Source organism: Varanus komodoensis, unplaced genomic scaffold, assembly GCF_004798865.1.
Source record: "Varanus komodoensis strain SLA01 unplaced genomic scaffold, ASM479886v1 scaffold5, whole genome shotgun sequence".
Taxonomy (NCBI): Eukaryota; Metazoa; Chordata; class Lepidosauria; order Squamata; family Varanidae; genus Varanus; species Varanus komodoensis.
This window is the reverse complement of record NW_025336087.1, coordinates 28,066,511-28,093,845: the sequence shown is the minus strand read 5'-3', so window position 1 is coordinate 28,093,845 and position 27,335 is coordinate 28,066,511. Positions and strand designations below refer to the sequence as shown.

General features: G+C 45.6%; 1 protein-coding gene across 4 annotated transcripts in view; it reads left to right on the top strand.

Annotated features, from left to right (window-relative positions):
- Nucleotides 1–27,335, top strand: part of FBXL17 (F-box and leucine rich repeat protein 17) — a 221,601-nt gene that overhangs the window by 50,792 nt on the left and 143,474 nt on the right. For all 4 annotated transcript variants that reach the window (XR_006416329.1, XM_044446752.1, XM_044446754.1 and 1 more), the window contains exon 5: nucleotides 12,913–13,020. Coding sequence is in view for 3 of the 4 variants with exons in the window: in XM_044446752.1 (XP_044302687.1) it covers nucleotides 12,913–13,020 (108 nt within the window). In the remaining variant the exon portion in view is untranslated. The remainder of the gene's footprint in view (nucleotides 1–12,912; nucleotides 13,021–27,335) is intronic.

Here is a 27,335-nt window from a genome sequence, read left to right as displayed (position 1 = left end):
GCTTACCTATGAAGCCCTCTAAGTCTTAAGACTGTATAGCTGAAATGCATGCCTTCTTACATAGCAACGTTCCATAGATGTTATTGGAAGAACCATCAATATCTATATAGTGGTACCTTGGCTCATGAACTTAATCCAAATTGGTCACGAGCTAAGTCAAATTTCCCCATAAGGTTCACTGTGAACAAGGTTAATCTGTTCTGTAAATAGTTTTTAATCATAAAAATTTGAAACAAAGTAACAAAGAACAAAGAAGTAACAAAGCACAATACAGTACAGAACACTAATCTAGGAGGAGGTTATTGGAGGGAGAGTCCAAACCATAATCGTGGCATTGCTATTGTGTTCGGGGGTGACAGAGGGAGATGGCCGTGATCGGACTCATACAGGGAAGACGCGTGCGATCGTGGGCATGCTCCTGCTGGGAAGATGGCCGTGATTGTGTTTGTGCGGCAACATGTCTGCCATCGTGGTCTTCACCCAATGCAGAGTTTGCGAACTGAGGCAAATTTTTTCTGAAATTTCTATTTGCGACCCGATTTGAGACGTTCATGAGCCAAGGTACCACTGTATTTTTGAAGAGAAGTGGACAAGAAGTTAATAATTTAGAATAAGAACAAATGGGCATATCTTAACCCTGTCCAAATACTTTGTGATATGGAGTGCTGGACTGGATAGATTATTTGTCTGATCCAGCATGTCTTTCTTTTTGTTCTTATGGGGCATTAGGTTGCATTGTGTGGGGTGTCAAAAGTACCCCAGTGGCTGATGTAATTAGATTTGTGGAAAATTTATATGCTAGGTTTAGTTTATAAGAAGAAGACTGTAAATGGCAGGTGACTGAAAATTGAGTACATTGTTACTATGCAAGTGGCAATGACCTAGAAAAAACTAAATTGCAGGTCTGCTTATGTGTAAATTGCACAACAAAATGTGAGCCTGGTGAGTTGCAGTCCCCCATTAAGCATGTTGAAGGAGCAGAATCACCTAGCCTTGTAGCAGATGACTAGCTTTGCATCAGAACAATTCCAGTCTTCATTAGCACAGTATATAAAAATAAATCAAATGAGTTGGAAACTCTTAAAGTACAGTCAAGATAGAATGATGATGTATTGGAATATCTAGTGAAATCCCTAGGTACTTCACTAGACACTACTGAATTAAAATATCCATTGCTATATGCTGTATCTGCGCTGTGAAAATGCATTAATTTTTTATATTAGTGTGGTAAGAAATGCTGACAAGGAGACTGCAGGTGCTGACTGAGAAGACTTTGTGCTATTTTTCTTTACAGATTCAACTAATCTTGCAGTTTGTAGCTTTGCTGGCTGGCAGCAAAAGAATTTAGAACTGAGCCCAAGATCTCATATTTTACAGAGTTATATTTGGAAGTACTATACCTATAAACAACTATGAAATGCACCTGTATTGTGCATTAATTTGTTTCCCATGCAAATTTTATCTTCAGCTGTATGGCATTTATATGTTGAAAATGCACCATGTGAAGTGATGCTTTGACAAAAGGATAATTTGGACTGGAGAGGCCATCTTAATTCCAGATGTAGCAGATTACAGAAAAGCAGACTCCTAGTAATAGACCCAAGAAAATAAAGAAACTGGTTTTTATTGTGATGAATTGTTCTACTAACCCTCATGTATATCAGACTATTTAATAACTAAGAAGTTACTATTCCTTGTGATTTTTACTGGTGATTTTAGTACCACCAGTTTGCTTAATTCTTTAATCATTATTGACTTACTGTCATGTTTGGTTTCTGTTTTATTTTTAACTAGTACTGAGAATATTTATATTGAAATGTGACATAGAAATTAACTAGTGCTTTCCTATGCATGTTTAGACAGTCATAATCCTATAACTTTCAGCATTCTCCATCCAGCCATGCTAGCTAAGTATAACCTTCTTGTTATATGAACTAGGAATGAGTAATTCTTAGTAATTAAGGAATCAAGTAATTAATTGCTTGTTATAACATTATAGTGAAGAAGGCCAACCTCACTGTGCAAGAAACACATTTTTATAACTAAATGCAGAGATTATGCCTTGAAAAATTCTGAATGTTTGCAAACAATTTGTATGAAGCCAGGCAGCAAAACTTATGAGAACTTATTAAAAGAATTGAGGCTTCCCTTAATATTCTAATGGGTGTGATGGTGGTGTACAAGGTGCTGGTCAATATTTAATGTGAACTGCTTTGGGAATTGTGGCATAACAGAAAGAAGTTGGAGGGGAAACCCAATACATGTCATTTTGAGTAAAAGGTGTATCTGAGACTGGAATTTTCATTCTGCTGCATTCTACCTCTGTAAAGTGCTGCTATTGCAATGGAACCATTGAATTACTTCTTTACAGTGCTGGAAATAATTTTATGTCCATGCTGTTATTACAAACAGTTGTGTTTTGAATGTTTTTTTATCTCAAATGGCAATATGTTTGGGTGTTTGGCAGTATATTGATAGCCAAAAGGCTGCAGATATTAACTCTCTGCTAGAAATTGAGATGCCGCTTTTACTATCTTTAGGCAATAGAAAGATTATTCTTTTATTTGTAAATTAAGTTTCTTTGTTTGTAAAATTCATTTTTTGCTATTCTGTTAATAAGTTATACTTAAGATTCACTTTTGTTAGCCACATCTCTAAACATTGGAGCCAAGCTGCAAATGTTGGATTCATACTAGCACTGAGCAAAATTTTGCCAGTACTCTAGGAAAAAAATAGGGTCATGCTTTTTTCCATTACCTTTAACCTCAGATAAAAGTGAAAGCAAGTTGCCAAACCCTTACATTATGCACGTACAAGAGTTTCCTTCATATCTTGAGCAAATGGAAACATGAGGAAACAGTTTTTAAATCCTTGTGGATAACTATTGTACAGCAGGACTCCCTTACCCATGCACATCAGTTCCAAGTCCCTCAGCAGATGCTTGAAACTGCAGATAATACTGAACACTATATTACATATCAAAAGTGGCAAAGGAGACTCATGCAGTTTTTTTAGTTCATTTTGCCCCTTGGAACCCCCCTGTCTCCCCCCACCCTAGCCAGATCCCAAAATGGCATGGGCATGATTGTGTTGAGCTCTCCCAAGGCCAGCAGCCTGTCCTGCTGTCTTCCTGAGGCTCAGAAAGAGAGTGGGTCAGGTGGCAGCCTCACAAGAGCTCATCCCAGCATTCTTCTTCATGGTCTCCATGCAAATCACACACCACTGGGGCTTGACACACAGTGTAGGCCTCATCCGGTGGAAACTTCCAGAGCTGGTCGTCATGGAGTGGGTGGGAGCAGGGACCGCCCTGCCCCCTGAGTGGTACATAGGCGGCGGCTCCCACCCATTCCCTCAGTTCCTTTTCGACCGTGCTGGGCTTCACTCTCCGGATCGGACCTCTCCAGCTTCAATGGTTTGCCATTTTTTTTCTTCTTTCTCTCTACCTTTTATTAAAACAAACAAACAAAAAACCTCTTCTCCTTTAACTGCGTGGAGAGAAGGCTGGCGCTTCTCTCCCCTTTTTCTCTTGCCTTTCTCAATCTCCAGTTTTCTTTCTCTTCCTTGAATCGCCCACGTGTGCTCCTTCAAGGACCGTATGGCTGATTCAGCTCCACGCTGCTGCACCTCCTGCGCAGCTAGGATGCATGCCAACGATGGGCACCCTAAGTGCCTCCTCTGCCTCAGTGAGGGGCACATCGTGGAGACTTGCACCCGCTGCCAGGCCTTTAAGAAGCAGACACGCTGGCAAAGAACCACACGGCTGAAACAGGCCTTATGGCGGCGCGCCCTCACATCCTTTACCCCGGGAGTGGATAACCCCCCGGTGAAGATTCCTCTAAGCCCGCCAGGGCAAGGAGGGGGTCAGCGTCGCTAGGGGAAGGCCCCTCCGCAGCGCCAGGGGATAAAAGAAAGCACTGCGCTGCAAAGGAGCCACTCCCCCTGGCATCAGAGCCAGCCCGGGATCGTGCAGTCTCCCCAGCCTCTGGAGCACCCCCCGGTGCAATTCCCGCTGATCTGGAACTGGAGCAGCTGGGCGCCACCATCCCAGCAATGCTACCCATGCCTCTGGCCACGCAACGGAGACTGCCGACAGAGCATCACCCCCACCGGGGGAATGCCGGTCCCCAGCGGTGCCTGCAGGTGCTGTGAATCTGCAACAGAGCCAGCAGGATCATCGCTCCCCCCCCCGCTGGAACCGAGGGGGATCGGCACAGCATCCAGAGGTCTCCCCACTCTCCAGCTCTACATTCTTCAGCTCTCTGCCGACGGGGAGGCCCTGCCCAGCCAATTGTGACTTGGCTTCATCAGAGGCCCGCACTTCCCGCACCAGGCCTAGGCTCAGGCCCCAGGCCTCAAGGAAGAGGCTTACGAGGGTGCATCGTACACAGAGCCTCTTTGCCGCTAGCGACTGCGCTCCCAGAGAGCGCCGGTGCCAATATTCTCCCGCCTCACCACCAGCAAGCAGGAGGCATGCGCTCCAGGACCGCATGGCGCTCAGATCACACCAGCAGGAAGCAGGGCTCTCATGGATCGGATTACAGCACCACAGCTCCTCGCCATTGCCATCGTCAGATCTCACATAGTGGCGAGTCGAGCAGCTCCTCCAGATATGGGGATAGGCCACGAAGGCCCAACGGGCACCACTGGCACAGCGAGGACTCTGCAAGTGACATGGCCTACCCCAGCCCCCCCCCCCCCCCACCAGCGCCACCACTCCCGCAGCTCTGCCTTGCACTACAAACTCACACGCGCCACCCATCGGGATAGGAGCACCCGCAATCGTTGGTCTGTATCACAGGATTCAGGTCAGAGCCTCTCCCCTGCCTCGGGATGCCCCCACTCCCCTGCAACCTCAGTCCACTCCCCTGGGGTCAGGCCTGGGACCAGGATCTCTCCTTTTCACCTGCCAAGGGGAGTAGTTTCTCTGATATGGTGATCTGCATGGCTGAGGACTTAAACTTCCAAACCTGCCAGCCCCCTGAGCCTGAGGCATACCCATGCTATGATGCACTTGCCTCTGGAGACAACACCACAGTGTCCATCCCAGTCATGCCTGCTCTCCTGCGCACAGCACAGTAGTCTTGGAAGACCCCATCTGGCCCTCTGGCCACCTCACACAGGGCTATGGTCAAAGTTATGGTCAAGCCCTTCCCCTGCCTACTCCATCAGCCTAGGCCCAACTCCGTCATTGTGGAGGCCATGCAGGGTACCCCACAAAGGGACCAGCTCACCCCAGTGGACAGAGAGGGACGCTGCTTGGACGCTATGTCCAAAAAGATCTCTGCCGTGGCTGCACTTGGATTCAGAACATCCAACTATGAGGCCACTATGGCTAGATACCAACTTTTCCTATGGGAAAAGCTGGGAGCTATTGTGGGCCAGCTCCCTGAGCACCTGCGTGAGCCCATCGTCCTCATGCACACTGAGACTGAGGACCTTTCCAGCTGGAGGCAGCTCGATACCACGTCGACTGCGACAGCAAGGCCATGATGGGGGCAGTGCTTATACACTGCCATGCCTGGTTGCGTTCTGCCTCTCTCCCCACTGAAACCCAAGCCTGCTTTGAAGACCTGCCCTTCGACGGTGAGGGCCTCTTCAATACTCAAGCTGACGAGAGTATGAACTCTCTATACAAAGCACGCACCACTGGAAAGTGCGTGGGCTTCGGCCAGGGCCCAACACAGAGGAGTTGGCAGGGAACACAGCCTGTCCCCAGACGCTGTTTGGGTCCGGGCCGTCCCATGCACTCCAGAGCGCAACCTGATAACAAAAGGTGGGACTTCCAACCCCACCAGATGCCCCAACAGAAGCGCCAGGACAACAGGCGCAGGGTATGATGCCCTAGTCCAGGCAGCCCCTCCACCACCTCATCCACTACTCCACCTCCCACCATCCGCTTCACAGACCACCTGGTGTGTTTCCTCCCTGCATGGGAGGGCATCACCTCAGATTCCTGGGTCCTCTTCATCATCAGGTCGGGGTACAGAATAGAATTCGACTCCCTCCTGCCCCTCGGCCACATCAGGACCATGACCCCATCGCCTGCCCTATGGGTGGAAGTACAAGCCATGCTGGACAAGGGGGCATTTGAACATGTTTCCTCCTCTGACCACAGGGGCTTCTACTCTAGGTACTTCACAGTACCCAAGAGGGGTGGGATTCTGAGGCCCATACTGGACCTGAGGAAGGTGAACAAATTAATCACCCCTAAGAAGTTCAAGGCATTCTCCCTCTCCTTAACCAAGGAGACTGGTTTGCCTCCATAGACCTCAAGGACGCTTATTTCCATATTGCGATCCACCCTGAGTTCAGACATTTTCTGCGTTTCCAGATTGGCCGGCAAGCTTTTCAGTTCTGCGTCCTGCCCTTTGGGTTAGCCACGGCCCCACGCGTATTCACCAAATGTGTGGCGGTCACTTGTGCCCACCTCAGGCTCCAGCGGATTCAGGTTTTTCCCTACCTGGATGACTGGCTCCTCGTGGCCCCCTCCAGGGAGGATCTACTGTGTGGTGTGTCCCTGACACACTGCTTCCTTCAGGAACTGGGGCTCCTTATAAACCATGACAAATCTGTTCTGTGTTTCCTACACAGTCTATACTCTTTATAGGGGCTTGCTGGACGCCACCCGTGCCAAAGCCTTTCTCCCACAGCCAAGGGCAGAGGCCATCACCACCCTGGCTGCTGCCGTCAGGGCTGCACCTCTCTCCACCTCCCACACCATCCAGAAGCTGCTGGGCCTCATGGCCACCACGGTTGTGCTGCTTCAGCTGGCAAGGCTTCACATGAGACCTCTTCAGCTGTGGTTCGTGAGAGCCTTCGTGTGGGACGGAGACCCTCACACAACCCACCTGGCCACCCCCCCGCCCAGGAGGTCAGGGAGTCCCTACTATGGGGTGCACCATGGACAATCTTACCACGGGCATCCCCTTGCTCCCTGCCCCCCCAGCCCTCTGTGACCATCACCACCGACGCCTCCAACACCAGTTGAGGTGCTCACTGCGCAGACATGTGCACTCTAGGCCACTGGGACCAGAGGGAGGCCGGTCTCCACATCAACGCTCTGGAGATGCTGGCTGTCCAGAAAGCTCTGGCATCCTTCCAGAACATTCTGTCAGGACGTCACATTCAGGTGGCCACAGACAACACCACTGTCATGCACTACCTGAACAAGCAGGGAGGGACCCATTCTGTCCGTCTCGCGACTTTGGCTTCAGACATCTGGCACTGGTGCATCCAGAAGGGCATCACCATCACCACAGTGCATGTCGCAGGGCGCCTAAACACCCTAGCCAACTCCCTCAGTCGTGCAACCTCCACTCCCCACGAGTGGGAGCTGGAGGCAGCCACCTTCCTCTCCCTGTGCACCAAATGGGTTCAGCCCACGATTGACCTCTTTGCTTCCCCGAACAACACGAAGTGCAGGCAGTTCTGCTCCCGAGCAGGACACAGCAGGACATCCCTGGGGGATGCGTTCTACACAGATGGGAGGGAGACCTCTTCTATACCTTTTCCCCTTTTCTCTTATTACCAAAGTAGTGGCCAGAATCCAGAGGGAGGGATCCAGCTGCATCCTGATTACCCCCTGGTAGCCAAGACAACCCTGGTTCCCTCTCCTCCTTCGCCTGTCAGGGAACACCTTCTACCCACCTGCCCTTCAGGTCCAGCTTCCTCTCCCAGGGCCAGGGCCAGGGCCCTGCACCCCGACCTCAGGACCCTGGACCCTAACGGCCTGGAAAATAACCCCCTGGCAGAACCCTATGGCTCTCTGCCTCAGGCTGTCGCCATCGTGCTATTGGCTGCCCTCAAACCCTCCACACGCTGCTCCTATGAGGCTAAGTGGAAAACCTTCCTGGTTTCCACTACAGCACAGGGCCTTGACCCCGCCCTAGCCTCCGTGGAACACATCCTGGACTACCTGCAATCCTGCTTTGCAGCAGGTCTCCCCCCCTCCTCCATTAGGGTTACCTAGCAGCCATCTCCCACTTCCACCCCCCTGTACAAGGGTCCTTTGTATCTGCCTACCCCCTGGCACGCCACTTCCTCAGGAGCCTCCGCAACCTTGCCCCACCAACCTGGCCCCACTCCCCCTCGTGGAGCCTCTCTGTAGTCCTGCAGGCCCTCACAAAGAGGCCCTTTGAACCGATGACCACAACAGACCTTAGGCTTCTGTCCTGGAAAACTGCCTTCCTGGTGGCCATCACATCAGCCTGACGTGCCAGCGAGCTAGCAACCCTTCAGATCGATGCTCCCTTCACGACGTTCCACAGGGACAAGGTTGTACTTCGTCCAGACCCAAGCTTCGTCCCAAAGGTGACGTCTTTGTTCCACCTGAACCAGGACATCATCCTGCCCGCCTTCTTCTCCAACCCATCCACCCCCATTGAGGCCAACCTGCATCTACTAGATGTCAGGAGGGCCCTCGCCTACTACAGGTCCAGGACTGAGACCATCCGCTGCTCAGAGCGCCTCTTCATTTGCTATGAGGGCCCCAAAGCTGGGGAAGCTGTCTCCAGTCAGAGACTATTCAAATGGGTCTTTAATTCCATCACCCTCGCCTATGAGATGGCCAAGATCCCAGTAACTGGACAGCCATGCGCGCCCAGGCCACATCCACTGCTCTACTGGCTGGCATTCCCCTTTAGGAAATGTGCAGGGCAGCAACATGGTCCACACCATTGACCTTTGTGTGCCACTACCGGCTAGACGTCTATGCCAGACAGGACTGTGCTTTTGAAAGGGCTGTCCTCTCTTCTATACTACGGTGACGATAGCCTCCCTCCTTCTGAGGAGCCAGCTTGCTAATCGCCCCATTGGTGTGTGATTTGCATGGAGACCATGAAGAAGAAAGGCAGGTTGCTTACCTGTAACTGTTGTTCTTCGAGTGGTCATCCATACATTCACACAACCCGCCCTCCACCCCACTGGCTATCGTCAGCTTCTGCTCCATACGGGCTGGGGCAGCCTCTCCATACATGATGCTCGGATCCCTCGCACGCCTGGGACAGCACGATCTTCAGGCACTGAGGGAATGGGAGCCGCCGCCTAAGTACCACTCAGAGGGCAGGGCAGTCCCTGCTCCCGCCCACTCCATGGCGACCAGCTCTGGAAGTTTCCACCAGATGAGGCCTACATTGCGTGTCAAGCCCATTGGTGTGTGAGTGCATGGATGACCACTCAAAGAATGACAGTTACAGATAAGCAACCTGCCTTTCCCCACCAGTTACTGCTGATGAGTGCAAAGGAGCTTTGGCAGTTCTACCTCTGCTGCTGCTCCAGGAAATAAATTCAGTGGTGTTATTGGAGGTGGCAGTGGAATTGCTTTTGCATCTTTGGTGGCATCCAGCTCGGCTGCACTCCTACTCCTGATGAAGATGCTGAATGTGGAGCAGATCCAGACCAACCACCAGCATTTTCTTCAGGCCTTCGAGAGTGAACATGGGGTAATTGGGTGGGAAGGGAGGAAGGGCCAAAAGTAACAATGTCTCATATCTATCTGCTTCATCTTTGGCTTCTTCACTGCGGTTAGGGGTACAGCTGAGGTGGTGGCTACCAAAGATGCAGAGGCAATTCCACAGCCGCCTCCAATAGCACCACTGGATTTGCTGTCTGGAGCAGCGGTGGCGATAGAACCACCAAAGTGACTTTGTGCTCTTCAAAAGGAGTAGGCAGGGCATGCTGGGGCAAGCTCTTTCAAGGCTCAGGAAGAGAGTGGGTCCAGCTGGCCGCCTTGCAAAAGCTTGCCCCAGCATGCCCCATGCTGCTCCTGCTGACTTTAAAAAGCCAATTTTGAAAGAGTTATCTTGACCCAAATCCTGAAGTGGAAAGAATGGAGACTAATTGCAGGTCTGAAGAAAATGCATGCGTTTATGTGAAAGCCCCTGAAAATGGCTGTCCTACTGCTGCTTGTCCCTACTGTAGCTCCTTCAAAGGTCCCTGATAGGACGTGGTCTTCATGTTAGAATTCTAACAAAGAATTCTCAGCTCTTCTCACTAAACTGTAATTGACAGGATTCTGTCTGTGACAAAAGTTTTTTTCTAACTGCTATTTTTGATTAATATGACATTTGCTTTGACTAGTTTTTTATTTCTAAAGGTCAATTTCTTTGGGAAGGGCATCCCACAATTAGTTTCCAGGCATCTATGTGTCTTATCATGCACATAAAAAACATACGCTGATAAGAAGACACTTTCATAAAGTCATAATATTAATAAATATTAGTTCATGTTTTGCGGCTGGCAAAAATCTGAAATTCATTTTACATGGCTCTTCCATTGAGCAAGTCTGGCTATCCCCGTTTTATATACTGGATAACAGTATACTAACAGATGACAAAGAAAAGGCAGAAATGCTCAACTCCTACTTTGCCTCAGTCTTCTCCCAAAAGAACCTTCCTGACAAAGGTGTAGTACAAGCTTGAAGGAACAGGATGGCAGGCCAAGATTGACATGCAACTGGTCAAGGATCTTCTAATTGGGCTGAATGAGTTCAAATTTCCAGGGCCTGGTGAATTTCACTCCAAAATCATAAAAGAGCTAAAAGAGTGGAAGAACTCTCAGAACCACTATTTATCATCTTTGAAAATTCATGGAGGACAGGAGAAGACCCAGGTGACTGGAGAACAACAAATGATGTTCCTATCTACAAGGAAGGAAAAAAAAGATGAACCTGGGAACTACAAATCAGTTAATCTGATATCAATCCCTGCTAAATTCTAGAGCAAATTATAGAACAAACAGTCTACAAACACTTTGAAGACAATCCATTAAGTATTAGATGCCAACATGGATTTCTCAAGAACAAATCATGCTTGATTAATCTAATTTCAGTTTTTTATTGGGTAACCTACCAAATGGACTGTAGGAATCTAGGATGGATCCTAATCCATCTAGACTTTAGCAAAGCCTCCAACAAAGTGTCCCCCAACATCCTCATACTAAACTAGCAAAAAGCAGACTAGATAGTACAACCATTAGGTGGAAACGCAACTGGCTAAGACTCAAAAGAGTGCCCATCAGTGGCACAATCTAAGACTGGGGAAAGGAGACAGGTGGTGTGCTACAGTGTTGTGTCCTGAAACTGGTACTCTTCAATTTTTAATTAATGATTTAGATGAGGAAGTACAAGGAAAGATAACTCAGTTTGCAGATGACACAAAGCTGGGTGGAATAGCAAATAGTCTGGAAGACAGAGATAAGACACAGGCTGATCTCAATAGGTTGGAACACTGGGCAAAGAACAACAGAATGAAATTCAGTGGGGACAAATGTCAAATCCTCCACTTAGGAACAAGAAACCAAATGCACCACTACAAGATATGAAATACTTGGCTCAACAATACTTGGCTTCTTTAAGAAGGATCTTGGGGTTGTTCTAGATCACAAGCTAAATATGAGCGAACAATGTGACGTAACTGCAAAAATGTGAAATGCTATTTTGGGCTGCATTATCACTTCCAAGACATGTTAAATACTAGTTCCTCACCTGGAGCACTGTGTTCAGTTCTGGGCACCTAAGCTTTAAAAAGATGCAGAAAAGCTAGAAAGGGTACAGAAAAGGGCAACAAGGATAATTCAGGGACTGGTGGCAAAGCCTTATGAAGAAAGACTGGGAGAACTAGGCATGCTCAGCTCTGGAGGAGAAGGCTGAGGGTTGGTATGATAGCACTACAAGTACCTGAAAGGCTATCACAAAGGGGAAGGACAAGATCCCTTCTCATTCATTCTAGACTGAAGGCTACAGAATAACAGAGTTAATTCAAAAGAAACCAGATTTAGACTGGACATCAGGAAGAATTTTTTTCCTTGTCAGAGCAGTATGACCATGGAACTTATTACCTGAGGAAATGTGGGCTCTTCCTTGCTGGAGACATTCAGAAAGCATCTAGACAATCATCCGAATGGGATGGTGTAACTTGGTGTCCTGCAGTCACCAGGTTTTGAACCTGATGGCCTTCTGGCCCCATTCAACTATTCTATGATTCTATGAACTATACTATGTACATAGCATGGTATTGTATATAGTATATATACACACATACATACACACTATATACTATACAGTACATCCCCCCCCCCCAGTTTCATTCATGCTTACCTCAGCATACAATTCTTGGGGCCCTGTTGTATAAGGATTTGTAGAATCACACTATTCGCTATGCTCCTTCTCATATTTTTGGTTTCAACTCATGTTTATGTTAAAATATAGATTGAAACTGGTATTTATCTTGATGTTGTACTATTATTTTTTACATATACACATATTTATGAATAAATATGTTCTAGTTGGCATAACATAAGAAACAATATGTAGGTTAAATCCAAAGATTTCCTTCATCCTGTGGAAAGCACTTTCTTTGAATCAATAGAGAAATTTCTTCCATTGGAGGAAGGGAACTTTATAGAACAATTCTCTTCCCTATTATTATCTTGTGCAGGATGCAGAAGAGATTTCAGTTGCTAGCCAGTATGATGTATATGTGTTTTACTTTATTTGTGAAAATGGATTGTACTCCAGACAAAAGCATTTTATGTGCATTGCTTTTAGAATGTCTTGAATTAGTTAAAATTTAACCTAGTTTGTGTACTATTTCAATTCTCAGGGAACAGAAGCAGGATTCACCTTCTGGCTATGGTTTTAAGCTTCTGTATAAACAAAGAATGGATTTTCAATAAACCCTGCTGATATAGCCAATACTTAGATTTTAAATTTTCATTCTTATTACCTGGTACTTGCAAGAGGAGAGGAACCCTTTTCATCTTGCTCTTTCCTACCCAAAGTCCTTTTAGTTACACAATCTCATGCTGTTAAGACAAAGGAAACTATTGAACTTGCAGCTTGCCACTTCTGCAGAGAAGCCTCCTGGACTTTATTGTACTCGAGTATTCAATGTCACCTTTTCTCTCTTTGTGCAGGTGACAGATCAGTCTGTTAAAGCATTTGCTGAACACTGTCCTGAGTTGCAGTATGTTGGGTTTATGGGCTGTTCTGTTACATCTAAAGGAGTCATACACCTTACCAATGTAAGTACAATAAAGAAGGTTTCCAGTAGACAGCTCCAGTTGGGATAGTGGTACATACTAGGTTTAGTTGAGACAAAGAAATACAACAAGATGCTACATGAAGATAAAATGTATCCAATTAGGAGAGCTACACAGCAGCAGTGCTTGAGAAGGAAGGCATCTGTAAATATTGTAGATGTAACCATTTAAGTAGTACCATCAGTATTAGGTATATACATTTAAGATGACCAGCAACTGTTGTATAACTGAGGACCTTTGGGCACAACTGCCAGATTGCCACCAACATTAGGTAAAGGTATATATAGGGCGAGTCAAAAGTGGGTATATAGTACTGATTGGGTCATATTTAGTCTCTTTAAGTGCTCAGAATGACCTCCATCAACATTGCAACATTCCTGGAACCTGTCATTGTGACACAAATTCTGGTTAACACCAACATCAATATATGCTTGCAAGATGAACTCCTTCAATTTGTTCACAGTGTGAGGTCCTCCATGACCTGATCAGTACTGTATACTTACTTTTGGCCCACCCTGTATAAAGGAATGCAAATCCATTTTAGTCATGGGCAAAATGTTGTGTCTGGATGTCTAAATAAAATCTAGAGTGGATGGCCGAGATTCAGAGAAAGGATGTGTATGCACCAGAGAATCATGCTCACAACCACAGCTGTAAAACAAGATGTTGTTTGAAGTGTGCTGTGGCTTTTCTATTTAGCACTAGAAAGTGGTGCAGAGAAATATGAGAGAAAATAACTGATTTTGCTCATAGTCCTTTCACACAAACAGATATTCCTTCTTTGGATTCAGCCTAAAGTCACTTAGCTAAATAGTCAGAGACCTTATTTGGACCTCATGGTGGTGGCCAGCAGTAAGTTGTGGGTTAATTAATTCATAAATTGCAGGTATGCACACTGCTTTTTATTTACCTTAACAATAGAAATGTCAAATGTCACCCTCAATGGTTGTTTCTCTGTTGTATGAACAGAGTTCATTTTGGTTGTTTGTATGTTAAACAATCCAAAGTTATCACAAGAACAAACCATGATTGCTGCCAGATGCCTCTGAAATGTCTGAACAGAGTCACTGTCAGATTAACTGAAATGTGAATTAATAGGTACTGCATACAGCTAAGAAAGATGGAAAGAAGATAATGAAGAATATATATAACACAATATATATATTGTGTCAGATCCAGTGAAACCTTGGAGTTATTATGTAAATATAGCAAGTATTTGTTTACTGCTGCTTCCTATATGCCCTTAAAATCTGCTCTTGAGTAGTAGGAATGACATGGGATGGGGTGTGTGGGCTGCTGCAGGCAGTGGAAGTTTTGTGAATTCAGGGACACTTCCTTGCCTGGACAGAATTGCCTTTCTGTTCACATAGGGCTTTTTTAGATCTAATTGGTTATCAGTACTAAGAAAATGCAGTACATCCAGTAAAAATTTCATATGGGGACTGTTAGGTGGGATTTTTGGAAACATTTGGGTGTGCTTTATGATGTCCAATTAGTCAGGACTGCATTAGAATTTTTGGTAGTATTTTGTGGTCCCTGTGCATCCCACATACGGGCTTCAGCACACACTTGCATATATATGTGTGCATAAAATTTAATATATGTGCTTATCAGGGATAACCTCATGAAATGAATTAAATACAAGTCATGTGAATTGATTACACTTTATTGATGTCAGAATGTTACTATCAGGCATGCATTTTGGTGGTGGATGGCTACTGTAATAAAGCCTAGCTATAAACTTCCCTTTTGGGCTAGAAGTGGGAGGCTAGGATTCATTTTTGGTGGGCAAAGGGCCACTGCAGCTGGAACCACTGGGAATTGAAATACAAACAGCTCTTTAATCCAAGCTGCTCTTTCAGTTGGTATATTTAAATTATTTTTTCTAATTTCCCTCTTCTCTAACCCATAGAGAACTTTATAGAACAATTTTAAGCAACTACCAAGATAAGAATGTTATTTTTGCAAAACTCTAATGGCACTCTAAAATTCTCAATTAAAAACCCACTCCATTCAATTTAAAGAATTTTTAGTAGAACATCCCTTCCTAGGTAAATTTGACACTTCAGTGATCCACCTATGTAGTTTACATGTGTTTTTACTGATACTTAAAGCAGCTTCTCCTAATTATAACTTCTAGAAAAGTACCTGGTTTACCTTGACACTGATGTTCTTCGTCGTGGTCTCTGTGCATCACACATTATGGGTGCTGTGCCTGCGCAGTGCCTGCAGCCAGGAAGAATTCAAAGCTTTAACGGATTTTAACGGATTTAGGTAGTTCTTTCTCTTCCTCTTTTTCCCTTGCCCCCCCAAAAAGAGGATATCTTTACTATCTTCTTTTATTCTTATTCTTCCATTCATATTCTTTCGTTTGCTATCCATACTCGTTCTTGGTGGCTCAGCATGTGGCTTTTTGAAAGTGCTCGAAATGTGGGGACAAAATGTCTCCTACGGACCCACATGAGCTATGCCTTCTCTGTCTCAGGGAAGGACATCGGACTGACAAATGTGGCCATTGTCAGTCATTCACCAAACAGGCCTGCAAGAATCGGGAAAATCAGCTGAGGAAGATCCTTTGGGATCAGGCCCTCATTGCCTCCGACAAGCTTGCCACTCAGGCCTCTTCCGTGGGCCTGCCCATGGTGTCCTCCCCTCGTCCACCATCCGAAGGGATCGCTTCCAAGGAGATCACTCGCTCCTCCCATTCCTCCTTCCAGAAACAAAAGGAGAAGCGGAAGCACACTGGGCTGGAGGATCAGTTGACTTTGAAAAAGTCTAAGAAGACTAAAGTTGACAAAGCCGAACGCAAGCAGCAAAAGCTTGCCCAGGAGACTCGCAGGGACTCGGGCTCAACCGCCCCATCGATCCCGATGGCCGCTTCAGTTCCAACCCCTTCGGGTCCGACTGCCCAGGCCCTCATGCAAGTTACACTACCTGGATCCCCTCAAAGGATCTCATTGTCAGCTCCTTCGACTTTGGATCACTCCGAGGTGGCTCTCTGTTGATCGATGTCTGACTGAGAGATATGGGATTCACCTCCCTGATCTCAGCTGGGTCATCCGCTGACTCGCTTGCCTGTTCCAATGCCATAATCACCAGAGGCTTCGCTGAGGCCTCCACCTCCATCCAATATGCGTCGCCACCAGCATGCCTCCGGTCAATTGTCTAGGAGCTGGTTTCCCATGCCGTACGGCGGGTTCGATCCATCTCAGTCCTATCCTTGGAACTACCCTCCACCATACGGCGATTACCCCATGCCTTCGGTGCACAGGCATCATTATCGTCCATCCCGGGCATAAGCACCTTCCACCTCGGCGGCTGCACTCTTCTGCCCTCCTCCATCTCCAGCTGGCTCTTCCTCCAGTCCTCCTTACCACTATGACTCCAACTCGGAGGACTCAGATCAGGCTTCTACCTCTCCTGATGCCATCATTTTGACCCAGGGACCTGGGTCTCCGGAAGAGTCATACTCCACTTTTGGAGAGCTTATGGCTTGTTTTGCAAGGTCGCTGGAGATTGAAGTAGAACATCGGGTGAACCCCAGTCAGGATCACTTCTACGACATTGTTCGTAAGGAGCAGTCATCCGCCATCTCCCTCACCTTGATAACGACTCTTTGTTAGGCTATGACGGACATGTGGGAGTTTCTGAGCCAGTCAACCTGATGTCTCGGTGCCATGAGTCCATGTGTAAGGTTAGAGAGCAGGATATCCCATTCTTGCTCAAGCACCCAGAACCAAACTCTATAGTCATCGAGTCGTCACAGTGTCGTGATAACAGGGAGCACTTGACCCCAAGAGACAAGGAGGACTGGAAAATAGACTTGATGTTGTGCCGTATCTGCGCTGTGATGGGGCTAGGCTTGCGGATATCGAATTATGAGGCTATGATGGCCAGGTACCAGTACTTTTTGATGCAAAGGCTGGAATCCATCACCTCTACCTTCCCGGAACAGCAATGCGACCTGGCCCACATTTTCATCCGTGAGTCCATGTAGTTAGCCATACAACAACTCAGTACGGCGCGATATCATGTATATTGTGATTCCTGGGCGCTCGTCAGCTCCATCCCCTTACGCTGGCGTGCATGGCTATGCTCATACAATTTCCTGGACGAGACGAAGAGGCGCATCGAAGGCATGCCTTTTGACGGGTCCGGCCTTTTCAATGCCCGCACAGACCACAAGCTCGAGCATATTTATAACGCTCGAGCCACCGCTCGAAAGATGGAAATACTGAACTAAAATCGATGTAAGTGGTCACAATCTTGCTATTATCGGTACCAGCCTTACCAACACTACCCCCCCCCCCCCCCCCACCCCCCCCCCCCCGCCCCCCCCCCCCCCACCCCCCCCCCCCCCCCCCGCCAACAGTATCAGCCTTTTCAGCAACGAAACCAAGGCCAGCCTGCCCCCCCGTTTCCAGCAGGGTCATTGCTGTCAATCCAATGACAAGTAACAGCGTTGACAAGACGTGCAGGCTGATCTTCTCTCTCTCCACCCACCTTCCCCCTCCCTTTTGGGGACCGGCTGCAAGGTCAGTTCCCCATTTGGGAGTCCATCTAATAAGTGGGTACTTTCCATCATTGAGCACGGATATCAAATCCAGTTTGATACCGTGCCCCCTTTGGGACCAATTTGCTACACCTCTCCATCGGTGGTCCCCCGAGATGAGGTTTCCCAACTACTTTGTAAAGGGGTGATTCGTCAGCTCTCCCGCTCAGAGGGGCTTCACGGTTTTCACTCAAGGTATTTTACAGTCCCGAAATGGGACGGTGGCCTACATCCAATACTTGCTCTACGTGGCGTTAACAAGTTCCTCAAGACTAAAAAATTTCGGATGACCACCCTTCAGAATATCCTTCTATTGCTCAGGAGAGAAGATTGGTTCACCTCTCTGGACTTAAAGGATGCGTATTTCCAGATTAGCATCCATCCATCACACAGGTGGCTCCTTTGATTTACTGTTGGCTCTGACATTTTTGAGTGTAACATCCTCCCATTTGGACTCGCTACTGCTCCACGAGTCTTCACGAAGTGTATGGCACCTGTTTGTGCCCACCTCAGGTTACAGGGTGTTCAAATTTACCCCTGCCTGGATGATTGGTTGATTGTCTCCTCATCCAGAGAGAGTTTGCTCTTGGCCATCGATACCATGTGTAGACTCTTAGATGAACTCGGACTTTGTATTAATATTGAAATACCCTGCCTCATTCCCTCACAGGTCATCGACTTCATCAGAGCATGTCTCAACTTGATCCAAGCCAGGGCGTTCCTTCCACAAGCTCGATTGGACAAGCTTTGGTCGTCGATTCATCGCATCTATGATGGCCAACCTACTCCTGCGCTCTCCATACAGAAGTTGCTCGAGCACATGACTTCCACAGTTGCCGTCATACCCAATGCCAGACTTTGAATGCGATCTCTACAACTGTGGTTCAACTGCCTCTTCCATCCTCAACACAATTCTCCAAATCTTCTCCTGCTACCGCCTGCTTTCATTCGTCGGACTTTGTCTTAGTGGACAAACAAGGACAATCTTTCCACAGGAGTTCCATTTCGCCAGCCACAACCGTTGGTGACCCTCTACACCGATGCCTTCCTTATGGGATGGGGAGTGCATTGCGCCAATCTCCGTACTCCAGAAACTTGGTAGGGTCGCGAAAAGTCCAGACACATCAATTACCTGGAGCTTCTAGTGGTTTTCAAAGCTCTCTGGTCCTTCGAATCGACCCTTCGGGACCGAGTGGTTCAAATAGCCTCGGACAATGTTGTGACTGTATTTTATGTCAACAAGCAGGGCGGCACGAAATTGGTACCATTAGCTCACCTCACCCTGAGAATATGGGACTGGTGTATTTCCAAGGGGATTACCCTGCTAGCAGTTCATCTCGCCGGTGTAGACAATGAAGAGGCGGATGCTTTCAGCAGGCAGATGTCCACAACTCACAAGTGGGAATTGGACCGACAGATTTACAACAACATTTTCTGCCACTGGGGCACCCCAACCATAGATCTGTTTGCTACAGTGGCCAGTTCAATGTGCGTGGACTATTGCTCCCAGGCAGGCATCGGCCCAAATTCACTGGGAGATGCTCTGATGGTGAATTGGGCGAACACGTTTTTCTATGCATTTCCTCCAGTTCTGCTAATCATGAAAACCCTGGCCAAAGACAAAAGCCAGGGAATTCTTATTCTTTATTCTTATGGTGGCCACGCCAACCTTGGTTTCCGACCATTCTCAATCTCTCCCAGCAAACCTTCTTTTGTCTCCCACGAGTTCCTCATCTTATTACGCAGGAGAACGGGGCAATTCGCCATCCCGATCTCGACTCTCTCAATCTTACCCTTTGGCTCATTCAATGACTGTTGCTTCTTCCTCTTCCTCAGTATCGACAACTTCATCATACCCGACGATTCCAGTACAATCCTCGGTACCGACACAATCTTCGGTACCAATGGAACCTTCAACTCCTGTATCGGATTTGAACTTCCTTCATCTGGACATTCAATTTATTTCCCAATCTGCTCTACGACCGACAACTCGCCGCTCCTAAGAAGCTAAATGGAAGCTTTTTAACCACCTGTTATTTTACCATGATAAGGGTTCTGCTGTCTCTGCCCAAAGACTCTCCAGATGGATTATCCAAACCATCGAACTGACATATCGGTTGTCTGAGCTAGAGCTCGCTGTCATGCCCAAGGGCCATTCTACCAGAGCTGTGGCAGCTTCTTTGGCTTTTTCTGCTGGCATTCCATTGCCTGACATCTGCAAGGTGGCAACCTGGACAACCCCTTGCATATTCACCAGACATTATAGACTTGATGTCCATGCCAGACAGGACTGCTCCTTCGGTCGGGCTGTCCTTTCTTCAATTCTTCACTGACAACACTGTCCCACCTCCGGGTTGGTAAGCTTACTAGTTCCCCATAATGTGTGATGTACAGAAACCATGACGAAGAAAGGCAGGTTGCTTACCTGTAACTGTCGTTCTGCAAGTGGACATCTGTGCATTCACACAACCCACCCGCTGGCCCCACTCGGTGTCAGTGACTGGGTTTATGATGGTTTTTTCCTTCTACACAACTACTGATTCTGTTGTACTTATTTTATTAGTATGCTCCTTTCTTTAATTTGTTTCACTGGTGGTGTCTTACACTGACTGCTTATCCACAAGGGGGCAATCAGACGGTCTCCATGAGACTGGGGAAAAGGGCAGGCACTCCGCCCTTTATATTACAGCGGGGGAGGGTGCAGAGTTCCTGCCAAAATCCATTAAAGCTTTGAATTCTTCCCGGCTGCAGGCACTGCGCAGGCACAGCATCCATAATGTGTGAATTCCTGTGAATTCCTTCTTCTATTCCTGTGTAGTAGTAATAGTTGCCTTTCTGGAAGGACCTGTCCTTTGCTCTTTCTTTTTGGATTAGCAGTATAGAGTTCTCTTATGTCTTACAGTGCTTCACTTAACTAGCCCAACTGCATTATGCCAACAGTATTACTTAGTTGCTGGGATTAACTAGAATATTTGTCTGAGGAGACTGGAAGAAGATAGAGTGCTGCACAGGCAATGCCAAGACTAGCACATGAATTTATAGGAGAAGCCCATGACTGCCTCAGGATAGAGCCATTCTAGAGTCTAAACAGCAACCTTTCCTCATCTCTAATATTTTGATTCTTGTTAATATGACACAGTTTCAAACTTGGAAACTGACTATAGCTTTGATTTAAAGTTCAAGTTCACATTAAATTAATATATTTCACATACAGACCATAGGTGTGAGTCCTACAATATATTTTAGAATGCGTTATCTGGCTTCGGCATTGTAGCAGGCATGATCTGCTATAAGAATCTACAGCAACATAGCATTATTTCTTCTGCATTGTGCAAGGAAAGTTGCTACAAAACTTTGCTTTACTTCCCTGCCTATGAACAGCTAGCATCTTAAATAGTTTGAACATAGACTCCTTCTAGATGAAATCTTTGAAAATGGGGAACTTTGTAGTTGGGATGCTTTCAAACATACATTTTCCACATGTTCCTTTTGGATGTGTAGTATAGTTTGAAATAGCGATGGGATAAAATGGTGAGAAATTTTTATACCCTTTGTACCAAGAAGTTGGCTACAAAACCATGGAAGTGAAGTTGATGGAGGGTATGAAATTGAAAGGCCAAAAGTGACATTGCAAGGAACACTGATTAGATTTGGCCCCCTTCTCATCTTGGTTTGGTATCAGAAGAGAGATTCAAGATACAAGTCAATCTGCTCATCTCAGTTCCAAAGTCTTGATTCCATGCCAACTGGATGCTCCTTTTTCACTGTGTCTCTAGCCTACCTTCACCAGATCCAACTATCACAGAATCTTTTCCTGCTGACCCCTCTTTGAGCTGGACTGGTGTGCAGAAGACACTGTCCCTCATCTGTACTGATGGTACTACGATCAGTGGGGGTATCCTTGCCATCAGGAGCCTTTCTGTGACCCTAGGTACTGAACTTGCATCTCAACCCCAATGAAAGATAGAGGCAGTTTTATGATGAACCTTCATTTTGCAGATAACTACCTCTGTCACTAAGACAGCAACAACAATTTTTCCACCCACAGATCTTCACTGGAATGTGCTACATCATCCACTATGTCAGTGATCATCTCCTTCATCTGTATGCTCAAAACTGTGATTGTACTGTCTGTACCGTCTCCTCCATCCAGTATCTTGGACTCCAACATCCTTGGATTCCAACACTTATTCCACAGTCACTCTTTCTATCTCCTCTCCAGACATGGTTGTGGAAACTCAGGACCCTACGTTTCCATTGACAGATATGGGCTAAATCTTGAGAATGGCCCATTCTCTGGGACTGGCTACCCAACTGCAGATGGAGTGGGTGTTGAATCCAGTCTTTGATGCTTTCCATACCAACAATTGTCATCAGTGAAAATACAGTTTCTGCCTAAACTTGAACAAATAGTGCAGCAGTCATGGAAGGCCCCATCATGAATGACACCAACATCAAACTGCCTGGACAATATGTATTGCGTTCAGGAGAAGGATGTGCCCTTCCTATTTCAACATCCAAGGCTGAACTCTGCCACCATGGAGTCAGTCCAGAAGGTCACACCAAGTGTACTACACAGCACAAGAAAGAGATGGATACTACCTGGACTTGATGTGAAGGTACATTTACTCTTCTTCTGCTTGGGGGCTGAGGGTAAAAAACCACCAAGTAACAATGACTTGCTGCCAAATCTGCCTTTAGGATAAGATAGGTTCCCTTTGTGACCACTTGCCAGATGATCAAAAGGAACTTGCTAGAGTGTTCCAGATGAAAGCAGTGCACCTCTTCTGGCACCAGATGGACTGTGGCATGAATGCTGGGATCAGTGCAGTGGTGTTACGGAGGCTGCATGACTGTGCTTATCCAGTGTTTCACAAGAGGCCCACATCCACACGAAGTACCTGCTATTCAGTGAGGAGGGACTCTTTAGTACAGGGACAACAAGCATATGGATCCATCCAGAAGACATGGACTATGGCAAGAAGTGAAGGCTCCATCAGTACTGACCAAGTTTTGTTCCCTTATTAGGCCCCATTTGACCAGCCATCTTGACAACAGTTACTATTGCATTTGAGATGCAGAGATGGTTCTAATAAATATCACCAGGACTGGAAAGATTTGGATGCTGGGAGGTGGCAAAGATGAATGCTCCCCCAGGTTGGCCCCATTTCCCCCCTCTTTTTATTTCATGGGTGTCTTTCTTCTTTTCTTCCTGCATGGGAAACAATCACTTCAGATGTCTGGGTTCTATCCATTGTGGAGAAAAATTGCAGGAACAAATCCAATACCTAACCACCTCTTGGTATATTGTAAGGAGTATAGTTCCATGCACAGCCACATCACTGGAGTTAGACTCATTGCTTTTGAAAGGAGCCATTGAGTAGGTTTCTTCTTTCAATTTCCAAGATGGCTTCCACTTGAGATATTTTATGGGGTAGAGGGCTCAGACCAAGCTTAGGTCTAAAAGACATCAACTTCTTCATCTTAGAAAAAATATTTTGAATGGTTACCTTTCAAAATATCCTGCCTTTTCTGCAAGGAGGATATTGGTTCACCTCCATAGACTTCAAAGACACATATTTCAACATTTGTATGCACTTGTACAACCTGCATTTCCTGGTTAGGAGAGAGACTTTCCAATTTTCCTCTGGATAAGCTATAGCCTCTAGAGTATTTACAAAGTTCCGAGCAGTAGTCTGTGCCCACTTAACACCTCCAGGTCTACCCGTATCTTAACAATTGACTGATTGTGGCATCCTCAAAGAATTAGTTGCATTTTTCAATCTACACTACCTGCACTTTATATACAGTCTCAGATCATGTAATAAACGTAAACAAATTTGTTCTTTCTACTTCCTAGTCAATCAACTTCATTGGGGTCCACCTAGTCTACATCTCAATGGAAGTGTATCTCCCAGAAACCAGAGCATCAGTATTCATTGAGATGACCTTCAAGCTATGCAAACAATCCATTGTCACTACCTCCCAGATTCAATACCTCTTCAGTTCCATTATGGCTATGGCTGTGGTAATGCCATTTGCCAGACTCTGGAAAAAATCACTACAGTTCTGGTTTGTCCATAAATAGCATCCTATGGATGACTCCCAATGAACGCACTTTCAGATGCTGAAGTTGGTCTGGTCAAGTCTTTGTTGGTGGATGCACCACTTTAACCTAGTCAGAAGTATTTCGTTTGTTCCTCCTGAGCTGGCATTCACAGTCATGACGGACTCTTTCTTGTTTGGATGGGGAGCCCATTGTGGTTTCCTGAAGACCCAGTGGGAATGGAATGAAGTCTACAAGCATATCAATCATTGGGGAATCATAGTATCATAGAATGGTATATATTCTATTGTATATATTTTAATTGTTATTGTTTTAATGTATTTTGTATTTTATTTGATGTTGTAAGCCGCCCCGAGGCCTCGGCAAGGGGCGGCATAGAAATGTTTTAATAAATAAATGAATAAATAGTAGAGTTGGAAGGGGCCGAGAAGGTCATTGGGTCCAACGCCCTGCTGTTTACACCATTTCCCTCAGATGGCTGTCCAGTTTCTTTTTGAATGTCTCTAGTATGAGAGAGCCCACCACTACTGTAGGCAACTGATTCCACTGTTGTATTGCTTTGACAGTGAGAAAACTTTTCCTGATATCTAGCCTGAATCTGGGTTGTTGCAACTTAATTGATTATTCTGTGTCCTACACTCTGGTATGAGCAAAAAGAGGTCTTGTTCTTCCTCTTTGTGACAGCCTTTCAGGTAGTTATAAAGTGATATAATTTCCTCTTCAGTTTTCTATTGTCAAGGCTGAACATGCCTGGTTCTCTCAGTCTCTCCTGATAGGGCAATTTTTCCAAACCCTCTGAATCATTTTTGTTGCTCTTCTCTGGACTCTTTCTAGTTTTTCTCCACCTTTCTTAAATCTTGGTGCTAAGAACTGGACACAGGATTCTAGATGAGGTCTGACTAATGAAGAGTATGGGAAAACTATTATTTCTTGTAATTTGGAAGTAATACTTCTGTTAATGCATCCCAAAATAGTATTTGCCTTTTTGGGGGTTGCATCACATTGTTGGCTCATATTTAGCCTGTTGTCCACAGTAATTCCAAGGTCAATTTCCGTTTGGTTGAGCCATCTATTATCATCAGTGCATTGGATTTCTTTTTCCTAGGTGGAGGACTTGGCATTTGTCCCTGTTTAATCTCATTTTGTTGCTTTCAGCCCAACATTCAAGTGTATCAAGATCACCTTGGATCTTGATAAACCTGGTCTTCCAAGGGTGTCCACTATTCCACCCAGATTTGTATTGTCTGCAAATTTGGTTAACGTCATGGAGGATCTTTCCCTAGAGCACAGAATTTCTACTCTTCTAGATGAACTCCAGGAAATACTGGATGTTGCATTTAGACTAGTGAGGCTGCAAAATGGAAAGTTTCTTTACTTTTGCAGCAAGAGAGGGCTTCAATCCATACCACTGCATGTTTGAACAAGCTCTCCCCTTCCTAGACACTCTTTTTCAGTGTGGCCTTAAAACTTAATCAGCATCCTGGTAGCAATCTTACCACTTCATGTATGAACACAGGGTCTATCTATTTTCTTCTACCCTTTATAGGTAGGCAATTCCTACAAGGACTAAAGACTATTACTCCATCAGCTTGTTCTTTAACACCTAACTGAAGCCTCTCTGTTGTCTTACATGCCCTCATGAAAATACTTTTCAACCTCATGACAACAGTCGACCTTCACTTACTGTCCTGGAAGGATGCTTTCCTTGTGCTGATCACATCAGTCTGACACTCCATTGAACTGTGTGCTCTATGTGTAAATGCTCCATACCATTTTTTATAGAGACAAATTGGTGCTGTGTCCAGATCTTTTCTTCCTAAACTTGTATCACCTTTTCATTTGAATCAATACATTGTTTTACTGGCCTTTTTTGGCCTCCTCTTCTACACTACATACACTGGATGTGCATAGAGTGCTGCCATTCTCATGGCCCGGAACTGAATCCATCCATTAGTTTAAAAAAATGCTTTGTTTATTATGGTGGCAAAACAAAGGACTTCCTTTGTCACCTCAAAGATTAGCAGCTTGGGTGATGAGGACAATATTGCTGGTATATGAGCTAGCCAGTCTACATTTCTGGGGCCAGTGAAAGCATACTCTACATGGATGACGGTGACTTTCACTGCTCTGCACACTGGAATGCCTCTGCTGGACCTCTGTAAAGTAGTCATCTGATCCACGCTATTGACATTTGTGAATCACTATAGACTTGGATGTTCATGCCAGGGCAGATTGTGCTTTTGTGAGAGCAATCCATTCATTGGTGCTTTGATGATGACACTGACCCACTATCCAACAAGGTAAGCTTGCTAGTTGCCCATATGCGTGATGCACAGAAGAAAGGCCAGTTGTTTACCTGTAACTGTCATTTTTTGAACAATCTTCTGTACATTCACCCAACCCACCTACCAAGCCCTCTTTGGTGTCATTCTGAACTTTCCTTTCCATACCAAGATTGGGTTTGTCCATGGTTGAGGTCAGTCAAATTGACCCTCCCTTAGTTCTTAGACCACAAGGTGGTCTTGAATGAACTGAAGGAACAGGCAGGAACTCCTCCAATATAGTGAATGCTGGTAGGAGTGGAGTCGTTCCCGCCAAAACACTCTCAGGTATAAAATCTTCCTGACATCAGGCTCTATTCAAGACTAGTTAGTCTGGCTGCCCCACTGTTCCTGATATCGAAATGCAGCCCTGATCTTGTCTATACTTAAAGAAGGATTCTTCTTTATGAATAGGGCTCTGCTAGGTAAGAAAGAACCATTGCATTCAGACTGTGGTTTAGACTTGTTGCCATCTTTATTTTTCTAGTCCTATTAGTGATTGTAGCTCCCTCGGAGTTGGTGAATGCCTAGGTGGCAGGGGAGTTTCACTGATTCTCTTCCCTGGGCAAGTTATACTGCTTGGGGTTCCCTCAGGATGTTTTATTCCGCACTACACCTAGTTCATGGTAGGATCTTCCTCTTAGGAGGAAACCTCTGGAAGCTGGTAAGCCCTGAAACAGAGAAGTTTGTGTTACAGTTTTATTTTTAACAGTAAATATTATAAGCAATGAAGTCCTCCTGCCGTCCCAGCACTTAATGTTAGATGAATGAAGTTTGGCTTCTTGAAACAAAATAGTAAGCTAATTCTAAACATATTGACCTATATCCAGTGTGCCCAGTTGGCAAAATGTATTTTATTTGAAATACACAACAGCTGAAGTGGACCAATGATATGATCTCAGTAACAAACCTTTTTCTTAATCATTTTAAGCTTAAATCACTAAATGAATCACTATTTTCTCATACTTAGAGAGTGCATTTTAATTAAAAAGTCAGTATTACTTAAATTCAATAAACAGTTTTAGGATATACCATGGATAATTTCAAGGGGGTGGAAGAAGCGTTTTTAAAAAGAGAGCAAATTAATTTAGGAAGCTTGGGTTTAGTTGGCAGGCATGTTTTTAAAGATGGAAAACACTGTCTTAACAATATATAACAAAGTTTCATTTAGATAAGCATTACTGTCAGAAAACATTAATGGTTTCAGCTGTTTTCTTGTAATGTGGAAAGCAGCTAAGGAAGCAGGATATCAACAACCTAATTTTGGTAGATCATACACTGCTTTTGTTTTGAAGTAAAAATATGGACAAGAGAAGCTTTGGCCTTTATCCAGCTAACTTTGTTTTCTGTGTTGTCC